This window comes from Varanus komodoensis, unplaced genomic scaffold, assembly GCF_004798865.1.
Source record: "Varanus komodoensis strain SLA01 unplaced genomic scaffold, ASM479886v1 scaffold1, whole genome shotgun sequence".
Taxonomy (NCBI): Eukaryota; Metazoa; Chordata; class Lepidosauria; order Squamata; family Varanidae; genus Varanus; species Varanus komodoensis.
Window position 1 is genome coordinate 37944358 of NW_025335268.1, and position 24760 is coordinate 37969117.

A 24760-nucleotide genomic window follows, 5' to 3' on the forward strand; every position below is an offset into this window, starting at 1 on the left:
CTTGGTTGACCTCTAAAAATAACAACTAGGTCACCATCCTATTTGCATAACCTTTCTGCATTCCGCTTCTCGTGGGATCTCTCGAACAAGTTGCGACAGATTAAGGGATGCAGTCTGCTGTTCCTGATTGCTAGAGGGCCTCCCACAAATATGTTCTTGTGACAGGCAGACACCCATCTTTACTGCCAGCTGTATAGAAGAGTGCTAGATTTTAGCCACTGTTCTGTGGCTTTAGGCCCTATTTACGTCAGCATCTATGAGCTGTTTGATAAAACAGTAGCTTCTTTTCTTTTCTTTTGGCCCATCAATATGTGGCAACCGCTTTTTATTTCCCCATTACATTAATGTTGAATAGGTTTTACTGTAGGTTTTATTATATTGAAGTTTATTATATTGTTCCATTTTATTTGTGTCACTTTTATTGTAAATCCATCCCGAGATGCTAGTAGTTGGACGGGATATAAAAGCTTTAAGTTAATTAAATAAAAAAATAAAATTAAACTCAGACTGCCATTTGCATGAACAGAAATCTGCTTGTGTGACATTTGAATTAACTCATTGTAATATCATTTATAGCCCAATCCAGACTAAGTAACTCTGTTATGTGCAATTGATTTGAATGAGGGTGAAGATCAAGAATAAATCTTTCACACTGAAATTTCTAGAACATAAAAGTAACTGGATTATTTCCTTGGAATTCAGCATATGAGAATATTTGCTAGCAGTAGCAAAGTATACATTTTATATGCATATGCAATATTACCAATTTGTGACATTTTGCTAACCATGTTTCATTTTTCAAGCTGCGCTTTCCAGTGGCAAGAATATCAGATCTCAAGGCAGCATGTCATTGACTTGATGAATGAGAATGAGAAGAGATTATCTGAATTTTCTCTAGCTAAGGCCACTTCTAATCTTGAAGCAGAAGAAAAACTAACATCACATAAGGTAAACCTTTTGAAAAAGTCAGTTCTTCATTTATCTGTGTTGTCCAGTAAAGAAAGTGACAAAACATATATGTCACTGTTCTGTCAGCAAATGACACAATAGCAACAAGACAAGTGATCCAATTTGTGAGAATGATTGCCAATGCCATAAATTCTATCCTGCATTAACATAGATTTACACTTCTGTCAAATGAAAAATCAAGACACTCCAAAATGAATAATTTAAATGTTTAAATTAAAACAGCGGATTATTTTTTAAAAGAAAACTAAAAGGACATTTCCTGAATATCAGAGTCATTTCTGTAACATGCTCTACGTGGGGTTGAAGACGGACTGGATACTTCAGATGGTGTAAAATAGAGCAGCCAGGTTGCTGACGGGGACTGGGCGTTATGTTCACATGACCCCAGCCCTCTATCAGCTTCACTGGCTTCCCATTGAAGTCCGGGCTCAATTCAAGGTACTGGTAATCACCTATAAAGCCCTTAACGGCTTGGGACCTGGATACCTAAAGGAGCACCTGCTTCCTTATTTGCCCTCCCACCCCTTGAGATCGGCAGCAGAGGCCCTCCTCCGGGAGCCCTCTGTGAGAGACATCAGGAGGCAAAGTACCCGGAGGAGGGCTTTCTCTGCAATGGCACCCCGTCTATGGAATGCGCTCCCCAGAGCCTGTCGTTATTTGTTTTTCGGCACCAGGCTAAGAACTTTTTATTTAAACAATATTTTAATAACTCTTAATAATATCTATAAGTTTTAATTTTGCAGCCAGGGTGATTCTGGGTTTTTAATTGTATTATTTTACTATATATTATGTTTATTTATTTTATGTGAGCCGTCCCGAGGCTATAAGCGATGGGGCAGCATACAAAAATTCTAAATAAATAAATAAATTTGTTCTGTTCTTTATTTTTACTAATGATCTGTAAGATAATTTTCCTTTTTTTAATATAAAGGGCAAATCATCTATCCTTAATGCAGCAATAACCATAAAGAGTAAATTTTACAGTTTTCTGTGCTTGAGAAGTAATCCCACTACCTACAACAATCCATTTTACTGAAAAAAAAATATTTCGGCTCTAGTATAAAAGCGCAATTTTTGCCATACGTTCTAAAACCTTTTATATAAGGGGAACATCAATTTCCTTTGCTTTCTCAGTCCCTGGTGTCTATAGTAAACTCATTCCATGAGAAGATAACTTCACTGGAGGACAAGGCCTGCCAGCTAGAGAAAATGGGCAATGATTCCAGCAAGGCAACCATAAACAGATCCATGACAACGGTTTGGCAGCGCTGGACAAGGCTCCGCAGTGTTGCCCAAGTACAAGAAAGGATTTTGGAAGAATCATTGCAGAAATGGAATGTATTTAATGATAAGGTATAAATATCAAACTTACTTGGTACCTATGAACATTTTCTCTTGTCCATTCTGTGCATGTACATTTTGTTTATAATGCTGTTGTTCAAAGGGTTATAGTCAGGGGTGGCATTGCAGAATCGTACTTGGAAATAAATCCCATTGATTCTTATGGCATTTACATTTACTTCGGTTCACATCTTGGGTGCATCATTTTTAATCCCAGAGGGTGAATCCAAAACTGAATCTAAGTGTTAAAGCCAGATGTAAAAACATTAATATGAAATCATCTTGGACTATTTCCTACTCTGTAAAGGCTAAATGTAGCAAACATACCATATGTATCATGAAAACACTCTCAGCTGAGGGCCATGATTAACTGTAACTCACAGCTGAACATGTTTAGTGGTGCTGGCAACCGCAGGTTTTCTGCCGCTGTGTGATATACAGAATGCACTGGGGGATTCTATTTACACCACTGGCACTTCAACAATTGTTATAACTTGCTATGAAAAGTTAAGGTGAACTATAGGAATTTTTTTTAAGTTTTAAAATACCTCATTTTTAGATGCAAAAAGCAACCGACACTCTAGATCAGCTGCAAGATCGTCTTCCAGATAGTTCAGTAGAAAAGGCCTCAAAGAATGAACTTCTGGATCTTCTGGATTATCATAGTAATTTCCTTCTGGAACTAGAACAGCAACTGTCATCTTTGGGTCTACTCAAGCAACATGCTTTTAGCATGCTCCGGGATGTAGAGGTAGCATCTGGTTCCCAAGATCAAATGCCCATCATGCAAGAAATCAAAGCAATGCAGGACAGATGTCACAAGTAAGAAAATTAAATACATTAAATATTTTTTTTTAAAAAATAGGGTTTCCAGTTGGATTCAAAACCTGTTTCCCACAGATGACCTTCTGTCAGAGGGAGATGTCCAATCCAATGGAGAGGACAGTGATCTGCATCCATTTTCTCCACTGCCTACCTCCCCTTAGTCTCCTCCCTGCAAATCTGTTCCAAAGGGCTTGGGGACCCTCTGGGGCAGCAGTACGGGAGGCTTCATAGATAGGAGAATCAACAAAGTTCACATCACCCTCTACACCCATCAGCAGCACTCCATAGCGGGTATGTTCCTGGCAGTGCTGATGAAGCTAGAAAGGAACACGAGAAGCTGCCTTTTACTAAGTCAGACCCTTGATCCATCCAGCCCAGTATTCTTAACACTGACTGGCAGTGACTCTCCGGGTTGCATGCAGGAGGCTTGCTGCCTTCCCTCGAGAAGCTGCAGATGAACACTTGCCCGACCACTGTGCTGCAGCTCCAAGATCCAACCCACTGGCTGTGCTGCACAGCTATAGATATTGCATGGATCCTAACTGCTGAATACACGTTTTAAAAGTGGGCCAGAACACAAAATTGTCCTCCATCATTAGAGTTCATATTACAATCTCGCCCATTCACTATTCTATTCCCAATAATGTTTCATTTACATTTAACATCTATTTGGCTATTCAGTGTGGTGTGGTGCATAAAGTGTTGGATGAGGAATGCAGGAGATTTGGGTTCTAGTCCCCATTTGGCCATTAAACTCACTGATTGATTTTGGGCCCGTCACTCTCAGTCTCACGTACTTCACAAGGTTGTTGGGAGGATAAAATAAAGTGGAGAGGAGCAGTGTAAGCTGTCTTGGATTTTTTTGCAAGAGAAGAAAAGTTGGGTATACATGTAACATAATGTAATAATAAGAACAACAACAACGATGGTAAATGTTCCCATTTTGTTTAGTATGCAGCAAAAGGTAAAAAGGAGTGGGAAAGTGGTTAAACAAGAACTGAAGGAACGTGAAGAAGTGGAAAGAGAGATTAATAAAGTTAAATCTTGGATTCAGGAAGCCAAAGAATATTTATTAAATCCTACAATAGAAGTAGATGCCGAGCTCGAGGAATTACAGGTATGTCAAAATTCCATGAGTCGATTGATAGGGCTTTCCACTACTGGGCTCTGGCAATGTCATCTCTGTGTACGTCTGCAGAAGACTGCCCTAGGGCCCTGTGCAAACTGTGTGAATGCGATTCATAATATACTCCCAGAATCCAATAAAGCAAACTGAGGGTCTGCAGCAGACATACATACATACAGTGAGAAAACTGTGAAGAAGATTTGTGTAGGACAGGGGTGGAAACAGTGTAGCCTGTAGGCTGCAGGTCGTCCATCAAGCCCTATCTGGTGGCCCTGAAATCCATCTGGTGCTACCAGGGAAGCTCTAGGGACGTCATTCTGCCTTCTTGCCTTCTTCCTGCAATGCTCCAGGAATAAGGTTGCTGCTATATCGCAAAAATCACAAAGCTTGTTCCGAGAGGTGTTTTTCTTTCTTGTCTTTTTTTTTTTAATGATTGCTAAAAAAAGATGGGCATGGGGAGGGGTCTTCAATAGTATTGCTACTATTGCTGCAAGACCAAGGTTTGTTGCTGTTCAGTTGTGTGCAAGAGAAGGACGACTGTGAGTTCTTTGTGGTGCATTATTATTATTCACCACCCCACCCCCTCAGCAGACATCTGATATGACCCCAGGGACTGAAATACATTGTGCATCCCTAGCTTAGGACAGGAATCCCTTCTCCTAATTCAGGACATCCTTTAGTAAAGTGTCACTGATGAATGCTTTTGCCCCTTTTTGAAAGTTTTCAAGGAGGCAGCGTTTATAGAAGTTACTGCCAAGGAAAGGGGTGACTTGTTTCCCAGCCCTGGTTAATTACCAACTTGGGAGAGCTGCAGACAAATGATAGTGAAGTGCACACCATGGCAGACAACACCACCAAAACTGAGTAACCAGCAGGGACAGAAAGCAGGTAAACTGAAGCAAAACGCCAGGACAAGGAGATCTGAGCAATAGGCCTGCCTACCTGGAAGAGATCAGGGTCTTGGTTAAAGGAGGCGTGCTCTGCATCTGGGGTGCTCACTCTGGCAAGGCCGGTATGTTCCCTAATCTCTCTGAGCTGGGATGGCTGCACAAGCAGGATGCCTGGAGTTGCAGAAGTTTCCAAAGAGCCATCCCCAACCCAGGATAGTAAGAAAAGGGGCTAAACAGAATACAGTCTTTTGGGCTACTTTTAGTTCTTCAGCAAAACCTCATATGAAGAAAATTCCATCACTGCTTCCTGAGCTGCTCTCTAGAGAAGGTATTTTCCATTCTCAGGATACTGAAAGTACCTTGAGACCTGTTGTGATGCAGAAGCATCTGGGTCCAGTGTGCAGTCTGTGGGCTGGAAAAAGTATTCAGTACTAGCTTAGATAATCTCTCCTTTCAAAATGAAACACACTGCTGGGAGGAAACATGTTTTAATTAAAAATTCTATTTGTACATTTCTGCATTGGGATAAATGTTAATAGAGTTTCACTCATTATTTTGTTAATGAATGTACATATCTTCCTTCCTTCCTTCCTTCCTTCCTTCCTTCCTTCCTTCCTTCCTTGTAATATCCTCCATGTCCCATTAGGTTCTCCTAAATGAAGCCATTATTCACCGTCAGGCTGTTGAGAAAATGGCAGAACAGCAACAAAATAAATACTTGGGACTTTATACCATTTTACCTTCTGAACTTTCTCTTCAATTAGCTGAAGTGGGATTGGCACTTGTAAATATACATGAGCAGGTAAGAAATACTTAGAGCAAATGCTATCAGTTCCTTGAGGGTGGTCATTTCAGTCACTATCAGGAGATGAATGGCTGCAACAGCAACAACTACCCAGAGCACATCAAGCCTTCTCCCACATCCCAGATTTCAAAATCAAGGCCACCTACCAGGGAAAGTATGAACAAGCAGGGTCAGGGTGCAGGTGGGACCTTCTGAGCCCTGCCCCTTAGTAGCAACCCATTGCGTCATCTTCAGATGCCAACCCTGCCCCTCTTGGCCCTTGGACATTTATGAACACCAGAGAGAAACAGACTTTTCTGGCAACAGGGGGCCTGTCTGCACTTGTCAACATTTACCTCTACCTCTTTCTTCTAAGACCCCTACTTGCAGTTTTCTCAGTCTACCATACTTGGTCAAGGTCATGGAGGGGATAGGATTCTGTTGAGCCTCATTCCATTTACTTCACCTACATTTAGCAGTGCCCGTGAAGGGATTCCTCATGTCACAATTTTCTAATGCCAGTGTTACATGGTGGTTAGAGTGTTGGACTGGGGACCTCCAAGATCGGGCTTCTGATCCCTACTCAGCCATGAAGCTCACGGGATGACTTTGAGCTAGTCACGGATTTTCAGCTCAACTAACCTCACTGGGTTCTAGTTGTGAAGATAAAATGAAGCCACCTTGGGTTCCTCATAAGGGGAGAACAGGCAGGATATAAATATAATGTGGTAGCGATGATGATCATCATGATGATGGTGCACGTGTTTGACTGAAAAAGTTCCTAGCAGAACTGTGTGTTAGTCTCTAAGGTGCCACAACTTTCAAGATGCTCAATACATGAGTCATATGCATTTCTTTCTAACTGATGTACAGTAAAGCATCATGCTTAGTGGTTCTTTTTTACTTTAAATATTTACAGATTCAAGCCAAAGAAAAAGATGCTCAGCAGAGCAAGTTATTAAATCAAGAATTTGGTCAGAACATCCAAGAGATAGCAAAAGAGCTGAATTCCATTTTATTGAAGCTGAAAGTAAAAACAAATAACATAACACAAGCTAAAATGGATCAGAAGGTAAATAAAGATTCCATATTACCTGAAGTGCCTTTATATAAGCAAGCAAGCTGTATATGAAATACTGTGCCATTTTTTATTTATGAAATCTGACCAAAGGGGTGCAATTAGAGAGGGAAGAGCAAGGAGGCATCATTCCTCAACATTGGAGTGGCAAGAAGCCAGGTTTTCCTAAGTGGGCCTGGTATCAAAGATTTTGAGACCATTTGATTAATCACTAGGTGAGAACCCCAACTGACTCTTGTTGATTTCTCATCACCTGTTGGGTCAGCTGAATGCATGACAAGGCTCCAACATGGTGGCTCAGGGGCCAGACATCTTTGCATGAAGAAGGCCCCAGCTTCAGTCCCCCACATCTCAACACAAGGCTGGAAATTCCTGCCTGAAATTTTTGGAGATCTGCAGCTTGCGATAACGAGCTAGATGGACCAGTGTTCTGAGTTAGTATGATGCTCATACCTACAAAAGGTATGTCTTTGCTAGTGCCAGCAGTGTGTAGCAAAGTGTAAGCTGATGGTTTGTTCACATATGTAAATCATCACTTGATTCATCCTGCATGTGTGAAATCCCCAAATGACTTGAGAATGGCAGCCATAATGCATCATGTTCCTCTTTGTCCCTTTTGAATTGAAAATAAAATAGGTGGTGTGTGTTTTTAAGTAGATCAATGACGGAAATATTAATTCAATGCACCAAACAACCCTCTTTGTACAGACTTACATGTATCAAATATTACAAATTGTTAGGATTGAGATAATTCAGTGCATCTGTGCTATGACAAAATAGTCTTTCTGTCATGAAAGACAGGCATAACATAGGGCTTAATGTAACCCTTATTACCATTTTCGTAAGACAGCAAGTTTAGGCGCTCCAGAAGAGCACTGTTTTCCCTGCTTATTCCTTTGCTTAACTGTAAAATACTGAAGAGAGTGTAAGAGTGGCAACAAAGCTTTGACAGGGAAGAACTGCCTGCTTTTTTGTTTGTAACTAACCCTTATTCTCCTCCCACCGCAGGTCCTGGGTGAGGAATTGGACAGCTGCAACATAAAGCTGGTGGAACTAGATGCAGCTGTCCAGGACTTTGCAGAACAGAATCCTCAGCTGGCTAAACAGCTCACTGGCCGGATAGGCAAACTTACAGCACTCCACCAGCAAACGATGAGGCAGGCTGAGTACAGGGCTTCCAAGCTGAATCAGGTATAGTATCAAGTTGATTTGATGTGCTTCCTGGTTCATTGCTAAGACATTGTTGGCACAGTTAGGGTAGTCCGCAGTGACGTCCACTGTGCATGGCACCATTCCATAGAAGTGCTGATAAGGCACAGAATGTGGCTTTCAAACAAGAACATCTCAAGTTGTTTGTTTGTTTGTTTAGCACTTTTATATTCCATCACAATAGCCTTTTGTCTATCTGGACAGTTTACATAAAACCATAACAAAGCATAAAAATTAAATAAAGAAATCAATTAAAACATCTATACCAATAAACAACAAAACATCCCCAGTAGGCTGAGCCTAGATATGGTCTGGTAAAAACAAACTTTCTCCATCTTTCTTCCCCAGCAGCACTTCTAGCTTTCCGAAAAGGCTATGCAGGTAGTCAGGGAACTCCACTGAATGGGGTGATGCGGGAAGAGAGGGTTCATCCCCAAAACTGGGTAGAAACATCTTCTGAGAGCAGAATCCCTCCATCAAGGGACCGCAGGTAGTAAGTTCTAAATGCCTGAAAAAAGTACATCAAGGCACTGAATAAAGAGCTTGTTGCTCACTTTTTTGCTGCATTCCTTTAGCCAAGGGGTGCACGGTCTGTATTTCAAAGTACTGAATAAGTTATATTGTTGTTTATTAACCCAAATTGCTGAGAACTATTGCGAGTTCATATTGTTGGTGACCAATGTGGTCATTTTTTAGCAATGAGTAAAATAAAGCTCAGTATACAGAATGCCTGTGTGACAATCCTTAGCTATCTTGGAGGAACTGCAGAGTTGTCAGTGGCTCTCTAGGATTTGCATGAAGAAGATCCCAATTCCAATCCCTAGCATCTTCAGTTTTCTTCCTGAAACCCTGGAGAAAACCGCTGATTCAAACTCTGGCAGTGGTGCCAATACTGAGCTAAATGGACAAAGGTCTGATTCAGCATAAAGCAGTTTCCTGTGTTCCTAAATGAAGAATTAGCATCCTCCTGCTGCAAGATTGCTGACATTTATAGTCCTAGTTCCCTTGCTGACAGGAACAGACAGTACACCAAGGAGATGGTACTTCCCCTCACTGCTTCTCCTTTCCAGTGCTCTAACTTCATTAGTGGTTTGGGATCAGGGGATGGAAGAAATCACTGGGAGTCCTACATTTGCAAGTTGAGAAGCCTTTTCAATTGCTCATGACAACCCTAGGAGTGATCTTTACAGATGCCTCTAAAACCTGAGAAATCCCAGTGCAGTTATATTATGCTACTTCAGAGTCACTACTACTTTGGCATAAAATTACACTATTTTAGGATGTTAAAATCTGTTGGATGATCTATATTTTGAACTATTGCTTAAAGCCAGATGGATTAACAAATTAAATGCTGTAGGTTGCATCAAGTATTAAATGCTTGTAGATTTTTAAATAAATTGTTAGATGCATAATTTTATGAGTTTTAAGCAACAAAATTTGCTGTTTGTGTAATATCAATATCCTAATTATGATGGTAGGCTTGTTGCATAAATATACTTTAAAAAGGATGTAAGTTGGTATAAGTTAAACAAAGAATTAAAGATATACACTTAAGTAGTAAGGAACAAGAAAACAAAGAATCGTATCTTCAAGAACTAGATCTGTTCTTAGTCCATATGTAATGTTATGCCCGCACTTGACATCAATATCTTAAATATTCCCATGTATAATTTTAAAAATAACAACATCAAACTTAATAAGTATGTGCAAGACACTTGCATAATAAACATATACAAGATGCACTATTTTTAACATAAGTAGTATAAAAGTCTCGTAATATAAATGCTAAGAAACTGGAAAGACTGAGGGAAATGTTGCTAGATATATAAACTGATACCATTTCAAATTTTAAAAAATACTGTTCAAAGCTATACTTCAGGTTTACTAGAACAAACTTTCTTTGCTTTTTCAGGCAGTTCCACATTTAGATGAATATAATGAGATGCTGGAATTCATACTGAAATGGATTGAAAAAGCTAACATTTTAATACATGGTAACATCACGTGGAATTCTGCTGCTCAGCTTCGTGATCAATTCATCTCTCATCAGGTGAGCTGATAATATTTTTCAGGTACTCACTGAAGGCACAGCTTGGTATTATTCACAAATAAGGTTTCCAACCCCTGAGGACTGCAGTGAAGCTTTGTGGGATCCGTCTCCCCAGTGCTTGCAGACTAGTCTCATGCTCGGCCCTTTCTTAGAAAGTGAGCTGAGTGAGAGGAAGTCTGCAACACTTGCTGAGCAGAGGTTGCACAATGGGCAACCTGTTTCCCCATCACATGCCACACAAACAAACACGGGAGAGTGTTGCCGCTTGTGCAGCAGCCATGCAGGGTGCTCTCTCTGGCAAGTGCCATGAGAACTCTGGGAGCCTCCCCCAGGAATTCAGACACACGGCCACTGCAACAAGGTGGACTGGAGTCTGGGGAGCTGAGCCCAGGGAGTCCCACTGATTCCCACCCCCAAAATGGGTCCCTCTCACGTCCCAGAGCAGGCCATTCCTTAGAAAATACCTTATATCTTCACATAATCCCCAGTTTTCATCCATTTTTCCTGTAATTTTTGCTCCATCTATGGTGGTTTGAAAACTTGTGGAATCATACTGACCCAAGCCTATTCTGGAAATTAACTTTGCCACTTGTATCTAGTTGTTTCAAGAACCCCTAGTTCCTAATACATTAGCAGTCTGTCCTTTCTAATAAAAAATAATACAGCCAATAAAAATAATGTAGCTGCGATGAAAATATATTTATTATGCTAAACTCTGCAAGAACACAAAATATTCTATATCTGAAGCAACTAAACTTTTCTTGCTGGCTTTGACAAGTTGACAACAAAGCTTCTACACCAGTTGGGCTGGTTGCAGAAAACAAAACAGTCTGTTTTGTTTTCTGCAACCAGAAGCCAATGATGTGTAGATTTAGTGCCTTGGAAATGCATCAGGCAACATGTTCAGTATGTTTGTGAAGGCACTACTGTTTCCCAGAACAACTTCAAACCACTCTTGATACAGTCTCTCCCGTAATATATCAGTTCAGGCTTTGTGGTAGTCACCTTAATCTTGAGTGATAATATTTCCTTCCTCAGTCTGACAGCCCTAGTGAGATGAGATGGTGACTTCACATTTCTCCACAGGCTGCAAGAAGTTGGCCTGTTTTAATAGAAGGGTTCATTTTGGCTGAAGAATTTCTTCTCATATGTATTTGGTACTGTGAACAGTGACAACTAAAGGTTCATTAAAACTGCAGACTATCTCAGCAACCCTGAGCATTTTGTTAAAAACTAGGCTTGGCTAATTCACTGTCTCAGGATTTCACCTGAGTTCTTTCTGGATAGTAGGGCTAACAATTATTCCTCTTGATGTCTTTCAGGAGATGGAATAACTATCGTGTAAAACAGTGAGGCAGCTAGACAGGTGTTGGTTTCTAAAGGACTGATTGATGTCCATTTATCTAAGACAAGCTTTCCCAAGCATGTTAGCTGATTGAACGATCATTCATAAATACACCCATGATCTCCATAAAATCCTAGCTGATGTCTTCATTATGAAGCAATATTGAACCATGGGGTAGAAAATTTAAGTAGCAGTCATCCTGATCTAATATTTTGAGGAATCAGACTTTAAAAATGAAAAAGATTCTGCTGATTTCTTCAACGTAGGCCATGCTGGAAGAGTCTGCTGAGATCCGTGGGGATATTGAAGCCATGAATGAAAAGATAGAATACTTGGCAAGTGTATATTTGACTGAAGGGATGTCTCACCAAGTGTCAGAGCTTGGGCGTCAGACTGAAGAGTTACAGCAAGTGATAAGACAGCGGCTACAGAATGTTCAAGATGCTGCCAAGGTATGTGGAATGCTCTTCATATCTAGCAAATAGTTGGAGCTGCCTGTTATATTTATATCCCATCTTTTTATTCATCTGTTATATTTATATCCCATTTTACATAAGGTGGCTTATTTATATATTTAATCCATTTTATACTCCTCTTGATTAGTCAATGGTTCTCAGGTTGGTTTACAACATATTAAACATTTAAAACAGAACATACACTGCCAGGATAGATTTAAACATTCCCAAGATAAAACCAGTAAAAATATTGCATTCATTAATAAAACAAAGTATACAATCAGGAATATAGAAATAATCATAAAATAATAATAGAAATAATTATAAAATTAATTCAATCATAAGCAAATTAAACAAACACATAAACCACAGTGCCAGATAAAATAACATAAGCTAAAAATATAAAATTTTAACAGTTAAAATACTGTGAAAATAAAAAGGGTTTGGCCTGGTGCCGAAAGGTACATCGTGTTGGTGCCAGGCAGACCTCTGGGGAGCTGGTTCCACAAACCAGGGTGACATGGCCAAAAAGGCCCTTCTCCAGGTGGACATCCTCTTCATGTCCTTCACAATGGGCTCCCAAAAATGACCTCTGCGGATGACCTTAGGGTGCGGGCAGGTGTCTATGGATTGAGACATTCCATTAGATATCCAGGTCCTAAACCATTTAGGACCTTTTAAGTTATTTTAAGTACTTTAATGCAGGCCCAGAATTCACCTGGCAGCCAGTAAAGATGAAATAAAACTGCAGCGATATGCTCATGCCTTGATGTTCTCATTAAGAGTTGAACTGCTCTATTGTGCACCAGTTGCAATTTAAGGACCTTTTTCAAGGCCAGGCTCATGTAGAGTATGTTGCAATAGTCCAAATCAGAGGTTACCAGGGCATGGATCACTGTTGCCAGGTTTTGCCTGCCCAACTAGGGGCAAGCTGGAAAATCAGCCAAAGTTGATAAAAGGCACTCCTGGCCACAGAGCTCACCTGGTAGTCCAGGGTCAGTACCAGGTCAAGAAGCACTCCAAACTTTCAATGTACTCATAATCCTCTTCCGCATCTCCATTTTGTCTTCAGAAAAACCTTGTAAGGTAGAGAGTTATGCTGAGAGTCAGTAACTAGGCCAGAGTCACCTTGTGAACTACATGGCTGGTTAGGGACTTGAACACACATCTTCCTTAAGCCCAACCCAACCACTGTACCACATTGGCTGTCCCCACTCCTCTTCCATTCACATAGCAGTCCTGTGAAGGAGAGGCGGAGAGTCAGAGTTTGGCTCAGAGTTAGCCAGTGAGCTTCATGGCCAAATGGGGCCTACAGCCTGAATCCCTCAAGTCCCATCCAGCATGTTCACCGCTGTGGATCATCATTCAATATGCAATGCTAATATAATGCTGTGCTGATCATAAGTAATAGTGGACAGATTTGTTCGTTTGTTTAAAACATTTCTATCCCATCCTTCATGACAATGTCTCAGGATGCCTTACAGATCAAAAGCATCTGGAGAGGCCATGCTTTAAGGGATAGCCCAATTCACAGAGAAAGAAGAATTATAACTCTGTAGTAATACATTGTGAAATAAATTCAGGAATACAGAAGGCTTCTAGAGGGACATATCAGTTCTCACATGGGCTCCGGATTAATCAATGAATTTGAATGGATATACCTTAGTTTCATATGACTTGCAGATTAATTTTTATAATACCCTTGTCTAACATGTTTTTAGCAGATGTATAATGTGTGTCCTGCTCTTCCTTGTTTTACTACAAATTTTATTTTTACAGGATATGAAGAAATTGGAAAGTGAGGTAAAAGCTCTTCGAACAGCTTTAGAGCAAGCCCAAACCACTCTAATGTCTTCGGAGATTGGTCATTTAAGTCTGAAAGAGCAACTTTCTCACAGACAGGTAGAATGATTGTAGCATGCCAGTATTATTTTCAGAAGGAGGGCAGTATTATTTCTGATGGCACTTCGTATGAAATCTCTGAGGTGGCTAGGCTTGCTTAAAGTATTTTTTGGCTTGGGTGCTATTGATTAGAGCAATAATGAAATGTCATATTTTGAGGTTCTTTGGGGTAGGATATCAACCCACTTCATGAGCCCTGCTTTTCCCACTTAAGCACTGGAGAAGTTAGTGGTCTGATATTGCAAAGCTCTTCTTTCAGAAACAGTCCTATCAACCCACAGGACTGTGGTTTTTCCAGTGTCTACTGCCTGTTTCTCTCTGAGGACTAGTCCTATTGGAAAGCCAATGTCATGCATCAAGATGCCAAAGCAGGTTCTCATGTTGAATTGAAAACTCACACTGAACAGTTAAATTTTTCTTTGGATTTGTATCATACAAATCACAAGCTCCTATCAGCTCAACAATACAAATAATGCAAATTGTTTAAATTTGTACATAGGTGTAATAAATCCAACCAAAACAGATAATGGGAAACATTTTCAACAATTTTGTGATCATAGTGTTGATTGTAATTAATTCATTGATGATTTTTTTCAAATGAGAAAACACAGAATTATAAATTCATTGTAAGCATATCCCACCAGCTCATTATTTCATGGTGGACAATATTAACTCATATGCCAAGGTGTGGTTTGAAAGGCCCTTGGAGTTCATAGCTGCATGAGTTTGTTTTTATTTTTTTAAATATTAAATAAAACAATATAATAAAATACAGAAGTACATCCATAACAACAACAAAAGAAGGAAAGAAAAAACTATAGAAATACATTTTATCATATAAATCAATCAAAATAATTAATATTTAATTTGTGTAACCCACACCAGGACCTTCATCTACATGATAATTATTTCTTCATACCCATAGATAGCCGTCTTATTACTACTTCTTCTATGTTTCCCCTCTCTCAGGACAACCCCCTCCTCATCCAAAATTACACCAAATTATACAAAGGTTTAATACGCTTCCCTTTTATTAATACATATCCAGTGAGCAACCCCCAAATGTCATTAAAATTATTCTTGCTTGTCTTGCTTTTTTCACCTTAATAGTAGATGTTAACTTATCATTAGTAGCTATATTCCAAGTATCTTTGTACCATTCGCTTAACTGGAAATCCCATTTTTCCTTCCATTTCTTGGCTGTTACTAATCTTACGACTGCAGCATGCGTTTCTGTCACACCTCTCTGCATTATTTGTAGCATCTGCTTTCTGAAATGGAGTCACTGAAGCCAAAGGTCCAAGCAGTGCAGATCTGCCAGAGTGCTTTACGAATGCCCGAAGAAGTGGTCACCAGCCTACCAATATGTCACATTGCCCTCAGGCTGCAGGAGGAAGCCAGTCAGCTGCAGCACACAGCTATCCAGCAATGCAACATAATGCAGGCAAGTAGAAATTATACATGAGTAGAAGTGGTGCCGTCATGTGACACACTCCCATTTTGAGTCATTCCACGCCCCCCCCCCCGCCACCCATCCATCTTGACAAGCACCAAGATGTGTTTGCATTGTCAGGTTTGCTGCTCATTGTAAGAATCTTTGCACTCTGTTTCACGTGCCTAAGCCTTAGACTGTGTCAAGGTTTTAAATGCTGTCCTTTAAAATATTTTTAATGTTACTTCACTATTGTGTAAACCATTTATTTTAAATAAATATTATTGAACACCACCCTGGAATCCAAAATGAATGACAGATGGAATGTAATTGTCTCGCATAAATAAAGATATTCGGAAGAGAGAGTTATGAAATAAACGATAGTGTCAGAAGTTACAAATAAAAACACTGTATTATTTCTTTTGTTATCTCTACTGATTATTACATTTTATGCAACTTTTCCAACTCTGGGGGTGTATTTTTATTCTTCATTTTGGCAAACTGTAAGAACTGTCATTCTTATTTATAGGTGTCTCTGATTCATTTTCTCATCACCCTAGCGTTCTATTAATTTTTATAATTTTATATAAAGTTTAGCTCTTACATTTAAAGCATACTTTTAAAAAGAAGCGTACTATATTTAAAATATATTTTTTTAATGTTGTAAGAAAACAGAATAAAATGTGGATCTATGCTTTAATCCACGAGTCATATAATACCTACCTATATGAAATCTATGCAGCAACTTTTCAGAAAAACAGTAGCAAAGTTCTTAATACAACTTATTTTCTGTGGACTTAATATAACACAAGCATTCATTGTGTTAAAGCAAAGGTTTTAATTATGTTAAATCCTTGGAATAAGATGGAAAATAATTTTCACCTATGTCAATTTAAAGTATGCAAATAAACACTGCACAAAGTAGACTTTCCTGACTTGGCTTTTGCATATGAAGCACTGTCAGTCTGCAATAGAATGAAGACTGCTGACACAACATATTCTCTGCTCCTATATACACTTATCAGGGACTTAGTGTCTCATAAGTGCCTCTGGGATTGCAGCCTTAATACCCTTATTTAAGACAAATCAAGAAGTATTGAGTATTTTATTTTCTGGTACTCCCTCACTGTATCTTGTCTTTCCAGGAAGCAGTAGTACAGTATGAGCAATATGAACAAGAGATGAAACATTTACATCAGCTGATAGAGAATGCACATCATGAGATCCAGAACAAGTCAATAGCAACAAGTAATATTCAAGAATTGCAAGACCAGATTTCACACCACGAGGTAATGCAGCTGAGAACTGTCTATGATGCAAAGTTCTTTGGACATGAAGGTCCATTTCTTTTCCAGAATTTTAGCTCTTGCTGCCATCTCAGACCTCAGCTTGTACCCCATTTTGGTTCACATAAAAGAGAGAGGGGGACTCTTTTTCAGATTCCTTTTCTGATCTATCTTTCCCTTTGTGGTACATGTGCAAAGAGATAGGCAGCTTCTGAAAACATACACTAATGGGGCTCCAATTTATACGGATGAACTGCCGTATCTGCTACCTGGGAGGTGCATTCCATGACTTGGCACAATAGTCATTTGGCTCTGTTGTTTGGCTCAAATCTCAATTGTTTTTTTGCATTTGACAGCAAAGGGGGTTTTTTGCATTTGACAGAAAGGGAAATAGATCGACTTTTGTCTTGGCCATCCTCACCTCTGGTTTTGGATCAGAATTCCCCTGGCTGCCTTAGTCTGCATGATTACTACTTAATGAGCCACAATTATTGCTTTTAACATATACAAACAGTTTCATTCATTAATGTGCATCAAACATCTCTATCCTTGAGATAACCACCAGAACAGTAGCTCTGGAAGAGCCTCATAAAATGCTAAAGGTGTTGCTCTGGTATAGCTGCAATAAACTAGAATTGCAGCTCTGCAAGAGGCTTTGTTCAGATTTAAAAGTGGCTGGAAAACAAGGGAGAGGCCATGGAGGATGAAGATGTCATGAAAAGTCCCTGCAAACTTCCATGAGTGAGGCATTCGGAGTGCACAATAGATGGTACATGAACCCAGGCAAAGCTTACCAGTGAGGGGTTTTTATTAGAAAAGAGTCTCCCTCGGGCTTACCAAACTACAGAGAATTTTGTACACTTGGAGAACAATTTAAATGGTAAAGTATGAGTTGCCACTCTTACAACAGTAGGAAGTTAGATAGAAGAGTGGGACTATGTGGAGCTTTAATCTGAACTGTCTCCAGAAACTTGCAAAACTGTACTGACTACTTGAGATAATCAGATCTTGCCTGGCTGACTAGATCTTGATGCCCCAGTTTCACAGTCTGTCAGCCAGTTGTCAATCAGTAATTTAAGCTGCAATCGAACATGCAGCTATGAATACTTAAACATTCTGGTTTCAGTGAAAATGGATACATGGAGAATTCTCAGCATTGAAGACCAACGGGCCAGCCTCTCTTCTCAGAGAATTCTGTTGGTATATTTAGGTCCCACCCATTGAGTAGAGCAGTGGGACTAGGACAACTGACCTCTGCAGAGCTAATGTGGATTAGTAGCCTTCTGATATGAAGCCTAGGTTTGAATTACGTTGAGCAGTTTTAGCACTACAGACTGAACTTATATGTTCCTTTCTCAATGTGCTTACAACGTAATTGTTAATCTAGTCAATCCTTTCAAAAGTTGTTTTAGCTTTCATTATGTAATTTCTGTCCACAGGCAAATGTTACAGCAGTTTAGTAACTAAAACCCTTGAAGTAAAATCACCTAGACTTTTTGCTGTCTGGTTTTAGGTACAGTACCTGATCTGAGCTATCATATACTTTTGTCCAGTCCTATTAGGATCTCATTTCTTTCAACAGCCTTTGGCCTAATTGCATTATTAATTCATTCGTGTGAAGTGGTGTGTACTAAAACAAACTGAAATCTGAACAGCAGTATATAAATTCAGCAAGACATATTCACAACATCCTGTTTGGAAGGAAAGCTGCCCTGTCTAAAGCTAGAAAGATGCTTCTTTGATCTAAATCTTTCTCACAGGTGAAAAAAAGCTTCCACTGAGATCTGGCATAGCTGGTTTCATGAGACCAGTTATCAAATTGCAGCAGTCCTTAGGCTTTCATTCAGGTTAAGCTTCACAGCATCCTTTTCTCTACTTAATTCATTTGCTCCAAGCAATTAGTGTAAAAAACACATTTGATACCAATAAGCACAGATCATTATGTTGTAAATGGGGGTTTAAAAAAAGTCCTTACATTCCTTCTTTATCGAGGACTAAAAATAAACATGCATATCAAGAAATACTGTTTTGAAAGAATAAAGTTGTTAAGCAAGTGATAATAAATTTGCTGTCACACTGTCAACCCAATACATCATGGCTGAACTTTCCGTGGAGGCTGAAACAATAGCTTTAGCAAAAGCATCGCTTTCCTACTCGGATTTTTTAAAATATTGGTTAGGAGGAACAGCTTTGTACTGTAGCACGGGAATCTTTAATTTTTTATATAGCCAAAGTCCAGTGTAAAACAATGCTAAAAAGTCTCAGATATTGACCTGGTTCACATGGCACAATGGCATACCATGCATAATCAGCCATGATAGGTTGCCATGTTGTGCAAACCCAGCACTTTCTTCTGATGGACGACTATCCTTGTTTTAGGCTGTTCATACCCATGATGGTTTATGGTATTTCCAAATACAGCAGGATAATTTTATCAAAGGCTGTCAGGACTGGCAACAGAGCTTCCCAGTCAGGGCAACAAAACCCCTCCCTGTTTCTAATTCTCTCAGTGCTGTTGCTTCCATCCTCCATCCTCCCTTATTAGCATCCTTTGGTGTGTGGCCCTAAAAAATCATGAAGAAATGACACTGGAAAATATCCCCCATGCATTTGCAGCTTCTTTTGTATGTTCTAGGCAGGAATGCAGGACTAAATGACTGACATCATAATATTCCCACAATTCCTCACTCCGCTTTACTGCTTTGTCATGAATTTGTGTGTGCTTCTCCATCTCCCCAGCGGCCCTGTAACCCATATCAAGATGCAGCCGCTAGCAACAGAAGGGAGCAATAAGCAGGGAGGGGAGGGAGCCAAATGTGGCTGGATAGAGGGTGCTTTCCAGCTGGTCTCCTTATTTTGGGAGCAGGTGTGCTTACTTTGTGTAGTGTGAACTCGCCTTTTTTTTTTTAAAGGGTGTTTTCTAGCTAGTGACATGAGGGCGAGATAGAAAAGGGGACTAGGAGGATGCTTAGCTGTTGGAGTGGCAGTCTGAAACAATACTGAAATTTCCCAGGAGGGAAAATGAAACCAAAAACAAAACGGTGAATGTGTTACTACATTCATAAGGTCTCAGAGAAGTCATTCTGTTTGGTGTGCTAATGCTGCGGGGTGGAGAGTGGCTGTGTTGCCGATGTACCAGTTGCAGAAAGGTGCTGATCGAAGGACTGAGGCAGTGAGTCCTGCTGCAGAGGTGCCTGGGATACCTGTCTGAGCTATGAAAGGGAGAACAAGCCAGGGCAAGTTCCATCATTTCTCAGGGTACCCTGGGTTGTTCAGTAAATATGGTGGGTTGTTTGCAGGGTGGATCAGTATGACATGTGAATCCATCCAGTATAAAAACGCTCTAAACCTTGTCTGATGTTCCATGAAATATCCCCTTTTCAGTAGGAATATTGCTGTTGGCCCAGAGTTGGCCCCATATTAATCCAGTTATTTTTTCACTTCCCCTCCCATGGTTTCCACATCCATCTTGGTTGTTTCCCATTCAAGTGGCCCAAGGTGGAGCCCCATACCTTGCTGGTATGAAAAGACCTGCCCTACGATGGTCCATGGAGGTGGTAATGTTACATATTCAGCCATGGCGAGGGACTGGAAGGGCTTCGCATTTTTCCCAGCCATGGGCTGTCCCCTCACCCCACCCTCCCGCTACCAAATGCTCAACATGCCTCCACTGCTGCATCAGTGTCTGTAGTTCCAGCCCCACAGAGGGAACCATGGTGGGAGCAGCTGCAGTGCAGGAGTTCGAGAAGGGGCTTCTGCAATTGGAAGACCCCACCCAAGAAGCTCCATCTAAGGACTCATAGCATTTCCTGAGCAAACCTTGTAGCCCAGAGATGCATTCCCAGGACCATAGGACCGCTCTTTAAACTGGATGATCTTCCTCCACCAAAAAAGAAGTTGCGTGGCAACAGCAAATTTTATTTTCATTTTCTGTACAGCATTCAGAAGCCAGTTTTCCTCCATAACCATACATGTGTCTTGCAAACCTGACTTGAAATATTGGGACTAATTTGTTAATGTTATTTTGCAGTACTGCTATATATAATGCTGGCACAACATACAGCAGATATAATCCCTGGGGTGTGCGTGTGTGTGCGCGCGCTTAAGAATGAAGTTTTAGTTGTAAATTTACTTGTTTTTTATTTAGGAATATAATATGGGTGCAGTCCAAGTTGTGACTTTGAGAAGGCAATTAAAACCAAACAAAAGAAAGAAGATTATAATGCCAAGTGAAAGCAACCAGCTTATCACTACCTCCAGCATTTTAAAACAAAGCAGGACAAAACCCACAGTTAATCCATGCTAGCCCTTGTGTATTACTGTCTGCTCTGTTCATTGTTTTCAGCCTGATGAGAAGGGAATGCTGTGGGGTTTTGTTTTGTTTTGTTGTTTTACCCTTCAAGACACCACATGACCTCATTTCCCTGGCATGCTGGCTTTGGTATCTGGAGGGAGGGAGAGAAGAGTGTTTCCTCCTCTGTTTTCAGTAGGATCCTTTGTGGCATGTGCTTATCTTTAGAACTGATAGCGTGAGTTAAGCAAACATTCCTCCTGTCAGTCGCAGGAGAGAGGTCTGGGGACTGCCTTTCTGGTTTCGCTGCATAGCTCGCCTTGTTCCGTGGTGGTTTGACTGTGTTGGGAGAGGCAGCCCGACATGTATTTTTCCCACAATCAACATCCTGCTATTCAGCTGCTGCTGTCGCTGATGTAGGGCTTCTGAAACACAAAGCTGTGATTTTATTGGCTGACCTTAGAGAAGCAAGCCGGTCTCTCTAACGGAAGCAGAATTGCTACAAGCTCTTATGGCTCCTCCATGCTGCATCTGATTGTCCGGGTGGGGGGAAATATTTCCTCAGGAGCTGGCTCAGAAGATCAAAGCCTATCAGGAGCAAATTGCATCGTTGAACTCCAAGTGCAAGATGCTTACAATGAAAGCTAAGCATGCCACCATGCTGCTAACAGTGACAGAAGTGGAAGGACTCTCAGAAGGGATGGAGGAATTGGATTCAGAAGAACTGCTGCCAACACACTCTGCTCACCCTTCTGTAGTTATGGTAAGCGATGGGTGTGTGGCTTGACTGCTTATCAGAGCTGTCTGTCATTTGCAATACCGCTTCACTGTTATGAAGAACTGTGCCACAGTCCACTTTGTGTCTTTATTGTGATATCGTAGATTGGAATGCAACCTGCTATTTATGTGGAGAACTGAAATTAGTCTGTTATCTTTATGTGTGTGTATGAGAGAAAGCATCTATTTTGGTAATCCAGCTCATTAAACATGGGTGATACATCTGAATCACTTTAATAACTTAGTTTCAGTTGTATCTTCGAATGGTTATTGTTGTTGTTGTTATTTTAGAATATCTAGCCTTTTACACAGAGTGAATGCTTAGGTCTGGAGAAGGGAAATGTGAAATGAACATTTTGCAGATGATTTTGAACATCTGCACTGAATATCACTGGAAATAGTGCTAGAATAAAGGACCTTAATAGAAGAATACAGATGCTTCACTATTTACTGTTATTGGAGGAATCCAGTTGTGTCTTTCTGTTGTTGGAATGGCATCCACTTGCACAGTGGATTCCTCCTACATCATATCTGCTCCAAATCTGCTGAATGAGGCACTGGAGCACTCAAGTTGGTGGATATGGGGGGCTGAGAAGACTGAGAGAAAAGAGCAATTACACAAGATCTTGGATGTCACCCCAAAAGCATGTTGCATGTATTGCACATGTGGAACTTTTTTTCTCCTGAAACATTACATAGATATGTATTATTTGGTATAAAGCTACATGTGTCACTGTCTATAGTTATTTCTCTATGTGCATGTAGGTGTGTTTTTAACATATATTTTCCCTCTTGCTCATCTTTTATGGTTGTGGATGAGATTATTTTTAAAAATACCATCATTTAAACTCTTCAGATGTACAGTTAACAAATCCCAACTTTCATCTGCAGTACTAATATAGATTTGGTATTTAAGGTGAACAGATAAAAAGGAAGGCAAGGCTTCTAGGTCTAATAGTTCAGCAAAAGAAAGAATTTGGCCAGGAGCAGCTTGTCATGCAGGGAGCAGCGCCTGTCCAAATTTCCTCTCCCACAGAGGGAAACTTTGTGTATGTCCCTTTGTATTTGGCACCCTGTACAGAGGAGAGGTAAGCCCATGCTCATAAAAGATGCCCTGTTAGAACCCCACGTGTATTACTGCATTCAATGTGAAATCCTTCTTGTGGAGACCAAATGATCACCCTGTCCTTTGGGATTGCATTTCCCATGGCAGATGACTGCTGGTCGCTGTCACACCCTTCTGTCACCTGTTACTGAGGAGTCTGGGGAAGAGGGCACCAACAGTGAGATTTCTTCTCCACCTGCCTGTCGCTCTCCTTCACCTGTGGCTAATACAGATGCTTCTGTTAACCAGGTATATCCTTCTTGGCCTCCATTTAGCCATGATGTTGGCAAAGATTTGTCATCCTTGGTGTGCAACCTTTTTCAGAAAACACGAGTGTTTTCTCAGGGTTACTAAAAAACAAGCAAAATCCAGACAATTTTTTGAAGTATTAGGCTGCTCAATATATGTACAGTTCATATCGATACTTCATTATGAAAAAAGTTGTCACTCAGTTTAAAAATCAAAACATTAACTTACAGTGTATGCGCAATATTTAAAACATTATAAGATCCTGAGAAAACACAACCTTGTGCTAACAAAATACAAACATTTTGATGTTTTTTTTTTTTTGTCTGTCTGTCTGTCTTGGTTCTGTCACTAGATTGTTGCTGAAACAGTTTGTATCTTCCATTGTTTTTGTAACTTAAGTGTTAATAGTTACTTTTTTTTTTTATGTGAACAAAATATCTCTTTCCATCGCTTTACTCCTAGCTTAAGCATTCATGTCAGTACACTGGCACTTCCAGACTGGCACTTCTGCTCATCAGTGTGTATCTTGGACTTCTTCACTATGAAAGGTTACAGTCCAATGTATGAAGAATGGGTGAAAGGAGTAACAGCAGAGAGCAGAGCAAAACTATTGTGTGTTGAAGAAAACTATGATGAAGTGTCCACCACATCCACAGCCTTGCCAGTTTTTTTTCCTGGTCAAAGGGGGAAGTGGAACCTTTCTCTTTCTTCTTCTGATGACTTACTGGGACATTAGGCATAATTTCTGGGCAGTGCCCATGTTGTCCCTCAGAGAACACATCTAGGGACTGTGCAGGTTAATCCCCCTACTGCTGGCACAGCATGGCACCTGTCCCCACCACACACACACTTGATGAATATCCAGTGGATATATGTTAGGAAAGGGATTACGTTCCAGCAGTGGATTGGGCTGGCCTGCATGGCCTTAGGATGCTCTCCATGTGTCCCTTCAAGGTGTAGAGAAGTCGTGTGTTACAGTTTGGTCTCTGTTATCTTCAGTTTTACTGCTGCTCTTCACTTCTACTCTAAAAGAACCACATCATCCTTTCTCTGCAGACTGTGAGGGCAAAGTGCAAATAATACAGGAGTTTAAAACACTGAGGTAGTATAAACATTTCTCATGTTACAATAAGCTTAGGCAAATATTCCTGCCAATAAAAATCATATTGTTTAATGAAACAAAGAATGAAACCTGGAAGACTATCTCTAATATCCATGGATGAAATCTCAAATATAACAGAATTTCCTAATGTTGCTGTTAGAAGCTCCTGCTTAGCCAGTTGGATTATTGAAAACCCGTGCATAAAATCATTACAGTAACTGGTGATTAAGAATGCATCAATATACCAGTAATTCTTCTGCTTGGGTGTCAAAAAAACCCTGGGTATTTCAAAATGTAGGTGAAAGTCAGATCTGTAATGGGTGATGCTCGTATGAAATTAGTGCCAAGATCCTAATCTATAACTTAGAACCCAGAAGAAAGATGATAGCTTAAATATCTGGGAATGTCCTTATTCAAGCATGCATCATTTATTAGCTATCACTATCATTGGAATATATATACATATAAGTAGGTATTAGATTTTTATGCCTAGGAAGATGCTACATTTATTCATTTATTATTTGAGGGATTTATTACTTGAAAA

At 40.1% G+C, this 24760-nt stretch overlaps 1 protein-coding gene across 8 annotated transcripts in view; it reads left to right on the forward strand.

Moving 5' to 3' along the window:
• Positions 1-24760, forward strand: part of SYNE1 (spectrin repeat containing nuclear envelope protein 1) — a 317660-nt gene that overhangs the window by 171797 nt on the left and 121103 nt on the right. For 6 of the 8 annotated variants that reach the window (XM_044422636.1, XM_044422576.1, XM_044422595.1 and 3 more), the window contains 14 exons: positions 804-948; positions 2104-2322; positions 2870-3132; positions 4087-4252; positions 5798-5953; positions 6855-7007; positions 8022-8204; positions 10135-10272; positions 11884-12069; positions 13852-13974; positions 15236-15418; positions 16552-16695; positions 21549-21746; positions 22974-23114. In XM_044422636.1, coding sequence (XP_044278571.1) covers positions 804-948; positions 2104-2322; positions 2870-3132; positions 4087-4252; positions 5798-5953; positions 6855-7007; positions 8022-8204; positions 10135-10272; positions 11884-12069; positions 13852-13974; positions 15236-15418; positions 16552-16695; positions 21549-21746; positions 22974-23114 — 2398 coding nt within the window. The remainder of the gene's footprint in view (positions 1-803; positions 949-2103; positions 2323-2869; positions 3133-4086; positions 4253-5797; positions 5954-6854; positions 7008-8021; positions 8205-10134; positions 10273-11883; positions 12070-13851; positions 13975-15235; positions 15419-16551; positions 16696-21548; positions 21747-22973; positions 23115-24760) is intronic. The other 2 variants (XM_044422612.1, XM_044422629.1) reach the window with 2 other exon arrangements.